This window comes from Dreissena polymorpha, chromosome 7, assembly GCF_020536995.1.
Source record: "Dreissena polymorpha isolate Duluth1 chromosome 7, UMN_Dpol_1.0, whole genome shotgun sequence".
Lineage (NCBI taxonomy): Eukaryota > Metazoa > Mollusca > Bivalvia > Myida > Dreissenidae > Dreissena > Dreissena polymorpha.
The window spans coordinates 16,388,334-16,403,680 of record NC_068361.1 but is presented as its reverse complement, the minus strand read 5'-3'; the positions used below and the strand labels follow the sequence as shown (position 1 = coordinate 16,403,680).

Here is a 15,347-nt window from a genome sequence, read left to right as displayed (position 1 = left end):
AAGAAAATTAGTTGGATTTATTGGAACAACGATTTAATAATCCAAATCCAACAAATATCCTTTATTTCTTACTCCATCATGGTTTAATTTGTATGTATAATAACATCAGTAGTTGTTGGTTGATAAACAATTAATACAAATTGTCTCTTAAAATCGAAAAAAAAAATTGCAATTTAAATCAAACCAATCAGAACTCAAAACACACACTTTTACCTAATAATATATTGGAACTTAAATGGCCTTTTCAAATTTTGTTTTTTAGATTGGCAACATTTTTTGTATCTAACAAAGCAAAACCATAATAAAACAATAATAATTAAGAATGTGTGATGATATAGAAAATGTTGTCCATTTCAATAAGCAAACAGTTAGAAAGCCTTTTAATTAAGTAAATAATAAAGAAATAACAGGAAAATTAGTGTATGCTTTTTTCAGTAATAGGCAACAGTCATTGGATGGGTGTTACCAAAAACATTTTGTGTTAAACAGGGTTTCATAAAGTGACAAAAAACATCTGTGTTATGCATATATGATGCATAAGGTTTATTGGATTACAAAAATGCAACATAAAATATAGTACAATGCAAACTATTATGAACAATCATTATTAAAATAAATGCAATTTAATACATGTAGTTACTGAAGCACTATAAATATGATTACATTTACACAGTTATTCTGTCATGCCTTTTCATAAATAACAAATAAAAATATATACAAACACAAATAACAATACAACCTTGTTTAAACAAGACTATTGCCAAGCAATATATGTCCCCTACCGGCTCCACCATTGTCAGATTTTTTTTATATATTTGTTGCCATAGCAACCAGAATTTTTGACGTAGGAACAAAATGAAATGACATGCATAATGTCCATATTGCCATCTATCCATGTTTTAAGTTTGATGAAAAAATATGAAGAACTTTTTAAGTTATCGCAGGATCCAGAAAAGTGTGACAAACAGACTCGCAGACAGACAGACATAGAAAGCGCAAACCATAAGTCCCCTCCGGTGAAACCGGTAGGAAACAAAGAGTTTCTTGGGACATTCTGAAAGCTTATAAGGAAATCGTTAATTAAGATGTATGTTTTTAATAACTAATATCATAAGTTCTTCTTAAAATTTGGACTTTGCATATAAAAAGATACATAAAGTCCAGGACAATTTAAATGTCTATAGATGAACTTTCATATCATAAGTTCTACATAAAATTCAGTTGTTTGTTCCCAAAAGTCAAAGCATTTACACAATTTCCTAATAGTTAATACAACATAGTTCAAAAATACAGTAAAAGGGTACCCAATATAAAATGTATAAACAAAATACTTGAACACTATTTGATTAATTTAAACCTATTTTGGTTTAGCTTAAATGAATATTGAGCCCTCGTAGGAAATTTGTAGTCTGCTAAAATGTTGTCTGCTTAATTTCTAAAAGTAGCATTTTCTTAGAATACTATCAGAATAGCAAACAGTTTGGATCCTGATGAGACGCCACGTTCTGTGGCGTCTCATCTGGATCCAAACTGTTTGCAAAGGCCTTTAAAATTTGGTTCCAGCGCTGAAAGGGTTAAACATAAACTCTTTAGTCCATTTTACTAGTTAGAACCAGTTGAGTCTGTTTTACAATAACATTATTTTGACATGTCAATTTGAAAACACTAAATCCTTTTGTAAGAATAAAACATTGGATAATGAAAGGAAAATGTTATCTTTCGTTTTCTCTCAGGTACATATGTGGTAAAGATTTCACTAAACAGCTTTCTGAGAACTGACCAAGAAATCTTATATTACGATTTTTTTGAACAAGTGCGACAACCTTTGAAGAACACATATTTTATCAAGCAAAACAGTCTAATAAATAATTATTAATCTCCTACCTTAGTACATACTGTGACTATTTGCATTTACCAAAACTGAGAAACCATTTTAAGCAACCTAGAAATACAAGGTAAAATGAGTTTCATACATAACTAACCGTTATGGACTAGTGACAGTTTTGGAGAAACAAAACAAAAATATCAATGACCTTTACACAAAAATATAATATCAATAAATTGAGTGATGTACATTATTTGCATCATAGGGAGAATTAGTCATATTTTAATTATAATTGAAATAAATTCTGTTATTATTAATTATAATTGTATGCCCTATTTAAATAACATGTACTGCTGTAATCGATGCCATGAACAAACATACAAAAATTAAGTCAGGCTCTGGTAAAACTGGATTTAACGTAAATTATTGTCCCAGATAAGCCTGTGCAGTCAATAACATTTCAGGGCTGAATTGTAAACAAAACATTTGAATCCCAGGTGAGTATTGTTGAAACAAAAAATCGAAACCAAATTCAATCCAAAATCACACGAAAAAAAGTAAAGGTCCACTTCAAAACAAGGCACTTCACTTCTGGTCTGGTCAGCAGTATATTTTCGTAAATCCAGTGCAAGGCATACCTGACCCCCCCCCCCCCCCTTCCCCTAATGTGTCATGCCATGTGACCTGCAATAAGGACATAAGGTAAACTATAAGTCATTGTCATGTGAGTGTCAGTTAAAGCTCAGGTTAAATTCAATGTGAGGTAAGAGTCAAAGTAAAGATCAAAGCCAGGTAATGGTCAAGGGTCATGTAAAGGTCAATAAATGGTCAATGTTAGGTGAGGGCTATTTTGGGTAAAGGTCAAGTAAAACATGAAGTCAAATTCATGTGAGGGTCGATTGGTAAGTCATGTAAAGGTCAATGTCAAGTTATGGTAAAAGGGATCAAGTAAGGGTCAAGGTCAGACCAGCAGCTCCTGAGGCTACTAATGCCCCACCGGGTGTGAAAGCACATTGCTGGGCAACATCCGTCTGCCCCTGAAAATATATCGAAAAAAAATAAATCATCCACATGAATGCTAGATACCATTAATTTGATATTGTAAACAAATATATCATAACCCATAACAATGTTATTAATAAAACATCAACACTTGAAAATACATATTAAATCATCAAACCTTAAAAAGGAATCCTAGAAATAAATTGACTCAATCCTAGGACCTAGAGTACCTCAAGAGTGTTTATGCAGTTGCCCGTGACAACGTCCCATATCCGCACAGTGTCATCATCGCTGGCACTGGCCAGGTATATGCCATCCGTGGAGAATGCCACGGCCTGTACCCACCCTGTGTGGCCGACCAGCGTGTGAATGAGCCTGCCAGTACGGGGGTTCCAAAGCTTCACGGTCCTGTCCCAGCTACCTGACGCCTGAAAAAAGTTTGCGAGTCACCCAGATGTTAAATAAGAGGGTCATAATGCCCCTTTTGTGCTCACCTGAGTTCACAGGCACCAAATATGAAGACATTACCAGGTGAGTCAGTTATTAACCACACTTGACCAGATTTAAACGTGTTTTTTTATTGTTAAGATAAACATCCTGACCATGTTTCAAGCATGATAAGTAAAACATTTGGTCCTTGTTAAGATAAACATCCTGACCATGTTTCATCCATAATTTATTTTTAAGGATAGGACCTAGTCTTTTGTACATCTGCCCCAGATTCAAATTTTCATTCAGATATTAAACACCTTAAAAAGTAAAAATGTCATCATTTGTATTAAAGATTAGAATTTTGCCGTTTAAAAAAAGGGTTTAATTAGTGACTCTGATATCATAAACAGTAGTTAATAACATGTTGATACAGTTGTACAATTAAAATAATATTACATCATGCCATGTAACACAAGTAGCCCTCATAATGATAAGATCTAAATATTTCAAGTGAAAAGATTGACAAACATACATGTTTAATACGTCGGTCTATAATTTAATGTGTATTCTTGGACATAACAACAAAAACTGCATTAAAAATGGTAATGTTTTGCCAAAATACTGGCGAGACTAAGACCCATGTGGCAATCAGTATCATTTCTCATAATATCGGCCCTTCTGATTGGTTTCAAAGGTTTGTTTCTATGTGCATGTTCTTCTATATATAGTTTTTATTGGAGAAACGAAACCCTTGTTCATGTTTTTCTTAAATTACTTTTTCACAAATAAACAGTTTATACAACATTTGATAAACCTACCAAAAAACTTAAAACTAAATAACACCGCTATGTGTGTGTAATCATAATATTGGCCTGAAATAAACATGACCTACATGAACTTTCAAATGAAAACCGGAAATCATGAGAAAGATCGTCGTAATAGTCATTAATAAACAGCAAATAAATTTAAACTTCTTACAAGAGCGCCGCATAGCGGGTGCCAACGCTCGACTGTGGGTGCAGTTTTGAATAAATAAAAGCTTGTCAGAAGAAAAGCACTTTGATTTTAGAGCCTATGTTAAAGTTTTATATAAGAGGTCACAGTGACAATGACCTTTGACCTAGTGACCCAAAAATGGGTGTGGCGTGTAGAACTGATAAAGGTGCATCTACATATGAGGTTTCAAAATTGTAGGTGGAAGCACTTTGATTTTAGAGCCTATGTTTAAGTTTTATATTAGAGGTCACAGTGACCTTGAACATTGACCTTGTGACCCCAAAATGGGTGTGGCGTGTGGACCTCATCAAGGTGCATCAACATATGAAGTTTCAAAGTTTTAGGTGGAAGCACTTTGATTTTAGAGCTAATGTTAAGGTTTTAGCACGACGGCGGACGAGCTGGCTATGACAATACCTCGGGTTTTCTCCGAAAACAGCCAAGCTAAAAATTGAAAAACATTTACAGTCCAGCACTTTTTAAGGTTTTTCGTCAAAGGCACTATACATTAAGGAGGGTCGATACTATGCGAATACGGGATACTTCTTTTTACTAAAAATGTAAAAAATATATGCATGGAGTTTACAACTACAACAGTACATAAAATAGGTTTTTGACGATATTGTTAACATCAACATGCCCTCCAACAAGAATGTGACAGAATTTAAATCTACAATATAAAGCATCATCATACCAACATGCCTTCCTTTGAGAATGTAACAGCATGAACGTTACCACGGTGACCCTTGAGTACCACGACCTTGTCCCGTCCGTCTGGGCTCCACAGTGTCCATAGTTGCACAGTAAAGTCCCAGGAACCAGTCGCCTGCAATAGTGTGGGATAAAAACTTGCCTTGCAATAAACCAGTATTGAACCTTAACCACTCTGATACGCACTATGACCCATTTGTAGTCCCTTAGAAAATCAATTTAAATTATAGACCCTTCGTACCAGATTCAAGTTTAAAGGCTTAATTTCCAACCCTAAGATATTGATAATGAGCAAACAGCATAAGACCTGAACATACTGCAAGTTACTCAAAGTTTGTTCTGTTTTTTTTTATGGTTGCATATACAGGTAGCCATTAACATTTTGCTTACGAGTGAGAAAGGGTTAATAAATAGTGAGTAAATAAGAAATACAAGTGTTTTTATCCAAACCTCACACCCACTAAATGTCTTGGTCTTGAACTATAATCCATTAAGTTGGCATGAAACATTTTAATGGAAACCTTTATTTCCATTGGTTAAATACACAAATATAAATTAACAGTGACAACTGCACTGATTTAAATACATTGTCCAATGGCAAAGTTTTCATTGTATTGTGAGGGAAAAGACAACTTTTTAATGCTCAGACTCTTTAAATAAATATTCATATTTCACAGTTATATCTCTCAGGGGTTTTACTGCCTATTTTGGGAAAAGGAGTCTGACCAAATTAGGAATTTTTTATCAACAAAATTGTCCATTTTGGGAATTTTTGCTTCAATGAAACGGCTCATTTTGGGAAAACATTGTGAATTATCATGCTTAAATAAGTCAGTGGTTTTATAAATAAGTTCTGTATATTTTTTTATTGTGTCTTCTTTCTATAAACACATGCAATATTGGGCATGTTGAACGTTTATTCAAGTACTGCAATTTTGTTTTTCAGTTAGTTACACTCTGAGATAAGAACTGTACAGTCAAAAACTTATAGCAGATATTTTTGACCTAAACAAACACTGGTTAGTCACACAAGTTACAGCATAATTTTTCTCTGTTTTCTGTTTTTGAAAGCTTCACACAGCTCCTCCAACGTTTTGTCATTCAGGTCTAGACCTTCAATGGCCGTAAGCATCAGATGAGTAAGTTTGGTTTGTGTGAATGTGCTGCGTAATGGGGAGCACAGCAGGTTCATGGTGCTGAATCCTTGCTCAACCACAGCAGTGCTTGTTGGTATGATAGACATCAGCTGGACAAGTTGGAACATTAATAATCTAATAATCCTAAGTCATAAGACACTTCTTTCTAAAAAAAAAAAAAATGTTTTTTTTTTTATAATTTTGGTTTGGGATCAGGTTCGTTTGCTTTGGGAATGCCTCCGTTTTCCGGAGGTGCAGACAGTGCTGAAAACCCCTTGTCTCTACTTGAGTTTTCATCCAGTTTTAACCATTTCTGCAATTTTATATATATATATGAGTCACCCATTTATTAATATAGAAAAATTCATTTGAACGAAACGCTATTTTAACAGTTTTGTTTCCATAGTTACCAATGAGTTTCCGCTTGCAGAGAAGGCGATTGACTGCACAAGGTTTTCATGACCTTCAAACACCTTCAGTAAGTAGCCATTCTGGAAACAAATTTTTTATGAACATCATAACATGAGCCATGTTGTGGGAAAATGGGCTTAATGCATGTGCATCAAGTGTCGTCCCAGATTAGCCCGAGTTGTCTGCACTGGTTAATCAGGGACAAAACTCTCTGCCTAGACTGTATACCTGTTTAGAAAGGAGTTCCTTTAACCCTTTGCATGCTGGGAAATTTGTCGTCTGCTAAAATGTCATCTGCTGAATTTCTAAAATTTGCATTTTCTTCGATTTTTTTCAAAGAATACTATCAGAATAGCAAACAGTTTGGATCCTGATGAGACGCCACGTTCTGTGGCGTCTCATCTGGATCCAAACTGTTTGCAAAGGCCTTCAAAATTCGGTTCCCGCATTTAAAGGGTTAAACTAAAACTTTCATAAAAGCGGAAAGTGTTACCCTAATTAGCCTTTGAGGACTGCACAGCCTGATCTGGGACAGCACTTTACACACAACGCAAACCAACTTGTTAAATTGACATTTGGGGTTTTAAAACTGCGCATAATACATCGTAAAGTAAGGCAGTAAGGTGTAACTGTAGTGACTGTGTACCTGAACGTCCCACAGTATGGCAGTCCTATCCCAGGATCCCGAGCAGACTCGAGTGGAGTCTGGAGAGTACACGACAGTTTCAACACTCTTAGTATGTCCTGTGAATATCATAGAAACAAAATATTAAACCCTTTGCCGCTTAAAAGCGAGGTAAATGGCTATGTGCAAACAGCATAAAGCCAGAACGGCCTGCAAGCAAATGGCAGTCTGTTCAGGTTTATTGATGTTTGCCGCTCATCAGTACCTTAGGGTTGGAAGTGAAGCCTTAAAAGTTTGACTCTATTAAGAAAGGTCTTAAATTAAATTTGATTATTTTAGGCATTATATTGAGTGGTAAAGTGTTAATACTAAAAAAAAGACCCTCATAAATCTCAGCCAAACAACAGAAATTACTTTAATATTTAATATGAATATCAAAAGCCAATAATCGGTGATCCTCAAAGAATTTTCAACCCAATGTGAAAGTCAAGACAAGCAAAAATGATGTGAGCATTATTGTGACCCTTCAAGAAATTGAAAGCCAAAGAGAAATTCAAAACAAATAGTAATGACCATATTAAAATAATTACTTCTGTCTTGAATCTTATCAATAAAGTTCTAATTTCCATCCAATTACCTTGAAGAACATGAAGGCATGTCCCGTCTCGGACTTGCCATATTCGTACAGTTTTGTCATAGGAGCCACTCGCAAAGGTCTTGCTGTCAGGCGCTATGCCAACACTCTTAACTGCCCCTGCAACCAAGAATGATAAATCACAACAAGTCCCTCACAGGAAAACAGGGCTTACTTCAAGTTCGTGATGTGTCTTCCCAGATTAGCCTGTGCAGTGCGCTGTCAACCCTTTCCCACTTAGAAGCTAAGTGAAAATGGCTATGTGCAAACAGCATAAAACCAGAACAGCCTGCAAGTTACTCGCTGTCTGCTCAGGTTTTATGCTGTTTGCTGATCATCAGAATCTAAGGGTTTGAATCAAAGCCTTTAAAAGTTGAATCTAGTAAAAAAAAGTCTAAAATTAAATTGAACTTTTTAAGTGACAACAAATGCTTATATATACTTATCTCAGTTGTAAAGGGTTTAATGTTTTAAAATTGATGTTGTCACTCTCAGCCTTACCGGTGTGTCCCTTGAGCTTGCAGATCAGCTGACCAGTGGAGGCGTTGAACACACGCACACGCTGGTCATCACAGCCTGTCACCATGATCTGGAAGTCTGCGGAGAACGCCACACTGTTGACCTACCAAGAAAATCATGAGGGGTTTGAATGACAATAATGTGCACAACAATTGAGCTTCACCGTTGACCTGCCAAGAAAGAAAACCCTTGTCCTTTTAAAATATGAGTCGTATTCAGAGAAATCTGGTTTAAATGCATGTGTAGAGTGTTGTCCAAGATTAGTCTGTGCAGTCTGCACAGGCTAATAAGGAAATACTTGTTTGCCTTAACAGAATTTTAGCTAAGAAGGGATTCACTTTAAACAAAACATTCCATAAAAGCTAAAGGTGTTGTCCGTGACGAGTCTGTGCTGTATTTTGTAATTTGTTGACTCAGTGTTGTAGTAGCTTTACATATAATGCAATATTTTCTTACCTTAAAAAATTCCTCAATAAAGGGTGGAAATGACACATTAGGATTACTGTATACTCTACAAATTTGTATCTATACACAAGACTCACTGGTAATTGTATAGGCGATCTAATCATGCCATATTGGATATTATAAATGACAAACTAATAAACCATATACATGTATTCCCTAATAATGCCCAGAGGGCCATAAATTTTCCTAAGTGGACTGTGGCCTTTTATTTGAGGCAAAATAATGGTATAACTTTCAAAATACCACTAAACTACTAAATAATTATTTGAATGTGTAGCTCGTTATTAAAACATTTCAGTCAGAGATTTAACTTACCCACTGGCTACTTTTTTTAAGGGTGAGTGGGCTTTTATTTGAGAATATACTGTTTATTTATAGAATTATAACTTGCAGTTCCAGAAATATTTTAAGATGATGTATATGATTCCATATTTTATGTTTTCATACATACCTCATCTTTATGCCCACCAAACTGTTTCAAATCCAGTCTAGTGAAATCTCTAGGTCCGCGAAACATTGCGTCTACCAACTGAGATATTCAAGTTTTATCATTTTATCTGGAAAGAAATACAACCATCTGAAAATGAAAACAAATTAGATCTAACAAGATAATCAGATTGTTGTGGGATGGCACAGGTTATTCAACTTATTGAATTTTGAGACTGTAGTATACATTATTGACGGTCAGGTACTCATAATAGAAAAAAACTTGATGGACAGGTTTTATTTCAGATTTTTTTTTAAGAAAAATGAAAATCAATATGAATACATTTGTAGTGAATCCATAATTATTATACCAATTATCGATAAATTATAATATGCATAGCCTCTTTTCCTGTATATTCAGCCACTTAAGAGTGAAATTGACTTTTTCTGCTGAATGAAAAGATTTTCAGCACAAGTGAGACATTTAATTAAACAATTTATATTATTCCCCACAAAAGTATGGCAAAATAATTTACAATGCAGATATTTCCTTAGTAACAGGCCAATTCTAGGTGGGCACCCTAGCAACCCTGATTTGTTGGTATCTTTCCTATCAATCTGTTCAGTCATCATTTTTATAGGAAAACATAAAAAATTTAAAGTAATTTTGATATAAATCACTTAATAAATATTCTTATAGACTAATAAACACTAAAATACTGTTAAAACGTGAATATTTTCATAATTATTGGTATTCACACAGCATGGGTAGCCGATTTTACTTAATTTATACCTAAATTTATTTTTTTCCCCAAAAAAATCAAAATTCACATGTTTTAACCAAAATACAACATCTATGTTAAAGATTTTTTTAAATAAGCATAACTAACATAAGTTTTATCAGAAATATGTCATAATTACCAAAATAAGGGGGAGGATGAATCTATAGGAATGGATGAAACAATAGGAAAGAAGGCTAATTGATTTTAAAGGGATCTTTTCACGGTTTGGTAAATTGACAAAATTGAAAAAAGTTGTTTCACATTAGCAAATTTTCGGTTAAGTTATGATATTTGTGAGGAAACAGTATTACTGAACATTTGCCATGGTCTAATAATCCTACCATAACCCAAATTTGACGACACCTAAATTTGACGATGTTCTATTTTTATCGGTTTAAATTTAAATGGATGATTATTGTCTTGGAATCATTTCAAAGAATTACAGCCGAGTTAAAAATTATTATTTTTTGCTATATAAGTTTTTTCATTATTTGCTAAATATTGCTTTATGTAACTGTTATATCGTCGAATTTGGGTCACACCGGGATAGCCATTATATGCATCTTTTGACGATTTAAAAACCTAAAAATTATATGGACATAAAGCGTTGCATAAACGATTGAATAATTTGGAGAGTTTTGTTGTACATATTTTCTTATTCTTACTTCTTCTACTTCTTCTACTTGTTACTCCCGAACAATCAATCCTGACTATGATTGGGAGGCGCTGTCAAGAAAACTGTGTTAAGAATAAAATATTAGTGCAGATTAACAGATAAAAGTTCATGGATAAAAGTGTGCAAGATTAAAAACATAGTAGGGTGGCTAAACTGTAACTGTCACCAGCCTATCTTTGAAGATATATAGACTGGGACTGGACTTGACCTGGTATGGGAGACTATTCCAAAGTCTTATGGTTCTCGGGAAAAAGGAGTTTAGGTTGTACTGTGTACGGGAATGGGGGATCAGGAAGTTCAAGTTTCGGGTAGGGGTGAGGTGGTCATGGTCAACGTAAACAAGGTGGTACTGAATTTTATAGAGGAGGATGAGGGAGGTTTGGAGTCTGCGGCTTTCTAGGGTGGGCCAACCAAGCTCATTTAGCATATGAGTAACGCTACTCTGGAAGCTATAGTTGCTACAAACATATCTAGCCGCAGCTCTTTGGACACTGTCGATGTTGTAAGTTAGAGTTTTCTGCCAAGGGTGCAAAATTACAGAGCAGTATTCTAGTTGAGGTCTAACATATGTGAAGTAGGCTGTGGTTTTGATTTTCTTATTTTGAGTTTTGATGTTTCTCTGAATAAATCTTAGGGAATTTTTTGCCTTGGAGGTTGTGTTGTTTATGTGATGTGTCCAGTTTAGGTCTTTTGAGATGGTTACTCCAAGGTACTTCGCAGTATCGGCGGATTTTAGGATTTTGTCATGTAGAGTGTAATTGAAGATAGTGGGGTTCTTTTTGCGTGTGATCCTAAGTACCTCACACTTATTTGGGTTGAACTCCATTGCCCAGTCCCGCTCCCAGCCTTCAAGTCTCAGTAAGTCCTCTTGTAGTCGGTTTGCGTCTGTCTGTCCCTTAATTGTTAGGTAAACTATTGTGTCATCCGCAAATAACCTTGTTTTACTTTTGACGGTTTCTGGCAGGTCATTAATGTATACCAGAAACAGGCAGGGTCCGACAACAGAACCCTGGGGGACTCCGGATAACACAGGCAAATTGTCAGAGATTTGACCTTCAACCGCAACCCTTTGGCTACGGTTGCTCAGGAATGACCTAATCCATGAGGAGACATTGCAGTCAACTCCCATGTTATTTAACTTGTGTATTAACTTGTGATGGTAGACTTTGTCGAAGGCCTTTGAGAAATCCATCACAATTATGTCAGTCTGTTGTCCACTGTCTAGGATGTCAAGGACTTCTTGGGAAAAACCCAACAGCTGAGTTTCGCAACTACGTTTAGACCAAACCATGTTGGAAGGGACTGAGGATATCATGATTATCAAAGAAAGTCATCATATTTGAGACAATGATATGCTCCATAAGTTTGGGAGAGATGCAAGTGAGGGATATTGGTCTGTAGTTGCTGGCGTCAGATTTATGACCCTTTTTGTATACTGGAGCTATGGTTGCGTTCTTCCAATCATCGGGCACAATACCTGTTTCTAGCGATAACCTGAATATGTGAGTGAGGATGGGGGCTATTTCACTCAGGGTTTTTTTTTAGAAAAAGGGGAAGACGCTGGACGCTGGGTAAAAGGGGAAAATCAAGCGCGAAAAAGACATATTTGGGGAAAAAATAAAAACTGTTCATTTCAATGTCTATAACTCGCCTACAGACTTCAGGGTTTTTTTAGAAAAAGAGACATGTCTCTGACCTTTTTGTTCTTAAACACATGAACAAGTATGATATTAAAGTCAAAGTCCTAAATAAAGTTGCAGGGGTAGATCTAATAATGGGAAATGTTTTCAACTGGGGCCGGGGAACGATTTCAATATTGTGCTTTCAATTTCATGATGAATGGGTTGACGATCTAGATCTGCTACAGTATTGGAAGGGAAAGGTGCGGCAGCTGCCGATTGTCTCTTTTCACTTTCACAATAATCCGACAGTATTAATCGATGTTGTACCTCCGGATCCTGCTGTGTTTCAACGGTTTTTGATGATTCATTCTTAAAAAATGCGTCAACGCAATTAATATTTTCCGAGTCCGAACGTTTTATTTTGTTCATGTATGAACGCCAATTGTGATACTTTTTTTCTGTTTTAACGTTTATACCCATCTTAGCTTTCACATAACCCGGATGAAAACTCGACTGGTTTCCAGTAATTAATTGACGAATCACCCTTCTCGCGCAAGACCGGAATCCAGTAAAATAGTCACATGATTATTACGATTAGTTGCCCGGTTTCCATGACGTAATTTAAGAGCTATATAAAGAATCACTGGGATTCCCAGATTTGAGTGTTCGTCGGGAGAGAGAGAGAGCGAGATCGTTGTACATGGTACAAATAGGATAAGTGTCGACTTCCCAAAAGAAAGAAAAAAACATTTCTTTGAGGGTAAAATATTATATTTTGGTGAAAAATTATATTTTTGGAGGGGGAATGGTAGTTTTAGGTGAACAATTCTGGTTGGGGAAGACGCCGATTATCGGCGTCACTTTCTTAGTAAAAAAACCCCCTGTCACTGTGGAGTTCTTTGAGGGCCCTTGGTGAAATTTGATCTGGTCCTTGAGCTTTATTGGAGTTTAGGCCTGCCAGGAGTTTGTCAACGCCGTCAACCGTTATTGTAATAGGGGGCATACTGTGAGAGGGTGGGTTTAGTACACATTTGCACATTTGCTTTAGGCTCAATGGTTGTGGTCTGGAGAAGACAGACTCAAACTGTTTGATGAGAATGTTTGCCTTGTCCTTTGCATTTGTAAAAGTTTGACCTTCAGACTTACGGGGTGCTACTCCACAGTTTTCAGATTTGTTATGCTTTACAAAGCTGTAGAATTTTTTGCTTTGACCTGGTTGGGAATCTCCTGAGAAGATAACAGACTCTAAGTACGACCAGTATGAGTTACGTATTTTTCGTTGGATGATCACCTTTAGGGTCTTAAAGTGGGGATTTGACTGGGGGGGGCTCATTTTTCTTTTTAAGTCTAGCATACATTTTGTCCCGTTTACGTATTTGTCTAAGTATCGTAGGATTACCGTAAGTCGACCATGACCTAATTTCGACCACTTTGTTTACATTAAGAACGCGGCCATTTGGATGACGTCACACGCAAGCGCTCCGAGTATTTCGATGAAGTGACATAACTACGCTTATAAACAAAAACAAATAAAAACAAAATGAGGAAAAAACAGGTAAAATTGCATTTCAAAATAAAAATTTAGCTAAAATTACACAAATTTAATTATATCCCATACATTTTATTGGTCCTTTTTATTAAATTCCCACAAAAATTGAAATGTAAAGCAGACGATCTTAACATAACACTTTCATTGACAGCGCTTCATATCGGAAAATAGTAGTAGTAAATCGTAGTAAATTTAAGGCAAAGCTTTTTTTTTAAATTGGTTTTCAGACCTCTTCTTAATGGTGATTTTTTTAAATTGTTTTCTCTTCAGGCTTATCTCAAACGACTTTTGTAAAATGGGCACAGTGTGACAATAGAGCCTGCAATCACTGGGTACACCTGTCATTTTGTACAGAAATTAAAGTCATCAGAAGAGGTGCAACATTTATGTGCCCATGCTGTGCTAAAGAAGAGTGAAAATTGTTCTTAAGAAAAGTGAAAGAAACATGTTCAATTGTATTTATAAAATATTGAAAACATATTTAATATATATTTACTGTTTTAGTTCTTGTTAAAATTGTTCAAAGAAGCGAAGTTTTAAGTTAAGTTGGCCTAATCCATTACCACTAGAGTGCTGTCCCTTTCCGGGATGTGACGTATCGACTTAAGGTAAACAACGCGCGGAGTAAATGTTCTTGTATTGTGTATGAAACTATTGGCTTTGCGTAGTAAAACATGCTGTAAATAATCATTTTTTACATTGATTTAACGGGAATTAAATAAATCTCTGAAGGTAAGTAGTATATTGCTGCATTTTGTTGCCTATATTCAGAAATTCTTTTACTTGTTTCCTTAACCGGTCGACTTACGATAATTGGAGGATATGTCCATGGTAACCCAGGGGAGATTTTGTCTATGCTTGGTCATTTTACGTTGGTATGTACAAGTCACAGAGTCTATGAAATTCAGTCTTAAAGTCAGTCCAGGCTGAGTTTGGGTCTGTGTGTTTACATTTTCTGAAATTAGTATGAAAATCGTTTAACTCCTATTTGATTTTTGACCAGTTGGCTTTTTTGTAGCATGGGATTTTTCTTTGGGGTTGGACGGGGCGACCAAAAAATAGCAATTATTTTGATTATCAGACCACTCACATGAATTTCATTCGACATCATTCAATGCGTAATAGCAGAAGATTTTAAGATATTTTTCGAATTCCTCACATCTTTCGTTATTTACATTGGAAACAGATATGAAACATCCGGTTCGTCGCTTTTGCAATATAATTGCTTTGTAAGAATTGCAAAGATACAAATTCCCGTACCAAATGAATTTTAGAATTGTCGTAAGTAGTAACACGATTGTCATAGAATTTTGAATATATTCTCGGAAAGAAATACATAATTTACATATGAAAGTATTATATGACATTTTAAATTAACCCAGTTATTAAGAATTACTTGCATGTCTTATACTACTGCTTAAATGAACCTGGGAAACCTTATTATAATATAAATTTACCAATATAAATTGTATAAACATGCACGAAAAGCACAGAAAATTGCTTTTGGATTAGAATAGAGAGCGGGATATCTAACCA

General features: G+C 35.4%; 1 protein-coding gene across 3 annotated transcripts; it reads right to left on the bottom strand.

Moving 5' to 3' along the window:
* Window positions 1–515: 515 nt before the first annotated feature.
* On the bottom strand, window positions 516–15,030 carry LOC127838567 (WD repeat-containing protein 38-like). 3 transcript variants are annotated; one of them, XM_052366388.1, is made up of 10 exons: window positions 14,902–15,023; window positions 10,630–10,702; window positions 9,208–9,313; window positions 8,274–8,394; window positions 7,776–7,892; window positions 7,160–7,257; window positions 6,513–6,593; window positions 4,950–5,081; window positions 3,058–3,255; window positions 516–2,862 (listed from the first exon to the last, which is right to left on the bottom strand). In XM_052366388.1, the coding sequence occupies exons 3-10, from the start codon at window positions 9,271–9,273 to the stop codon at window positions 2,770–2,772; spliced, it is 906 nt and encodes a 301-aa protein (XP_052222348.1). In that variant the 5' UTR covers window positions 9,274–9,313; window positions 10,630–10,702; window positions 14,902–15,023; the 3' UTR covers window positions 516–2,769. The 3 variants fall into 3 exon arrangements, with proteins under 3 accessions (XP_052222348.1, XP_052222347.1, XP_052222346.1); XM_052366387.1 differs by lacking the exon at window positions 10,630–10,702 and having other exon boundaries at window positions 9,208–9,333; window positions 14,902–15,030; XM_052366386.1 differs by lacking the exon at window positions 10,630–10,702 and having other exon boundaries at window positions 14,902–15,030.
* Window positions 15,031–15,347: the final 317 nt, after the last annotated feature.

Excerpts from the sequence above, each read along its gene's own strand:
- LOC127838567 (XM_052366387.1), bottom strand. The coding sequence starts at position 9,273 with ATGTTTCGCGGACCTAGAGATTTCACTAGACTGGATTTGAAACAGTTT. Across the intron at positions 7,893-8,273 it reads CAAGCTCAAGGGACACACCG|GGGCAGTTAAGAGTGTTGGC; the intron begins GTAAGGCTGAGA and ends TCTTGGTTGCAG. Across the intron at positions 3,256-4,949 it reads TCTCAAAGGAAGGCATGTTG|GCGTCAGGTAGCTGGGACAG; the intron begins GTATGATGATGC and ends AACTTTTTTCAG.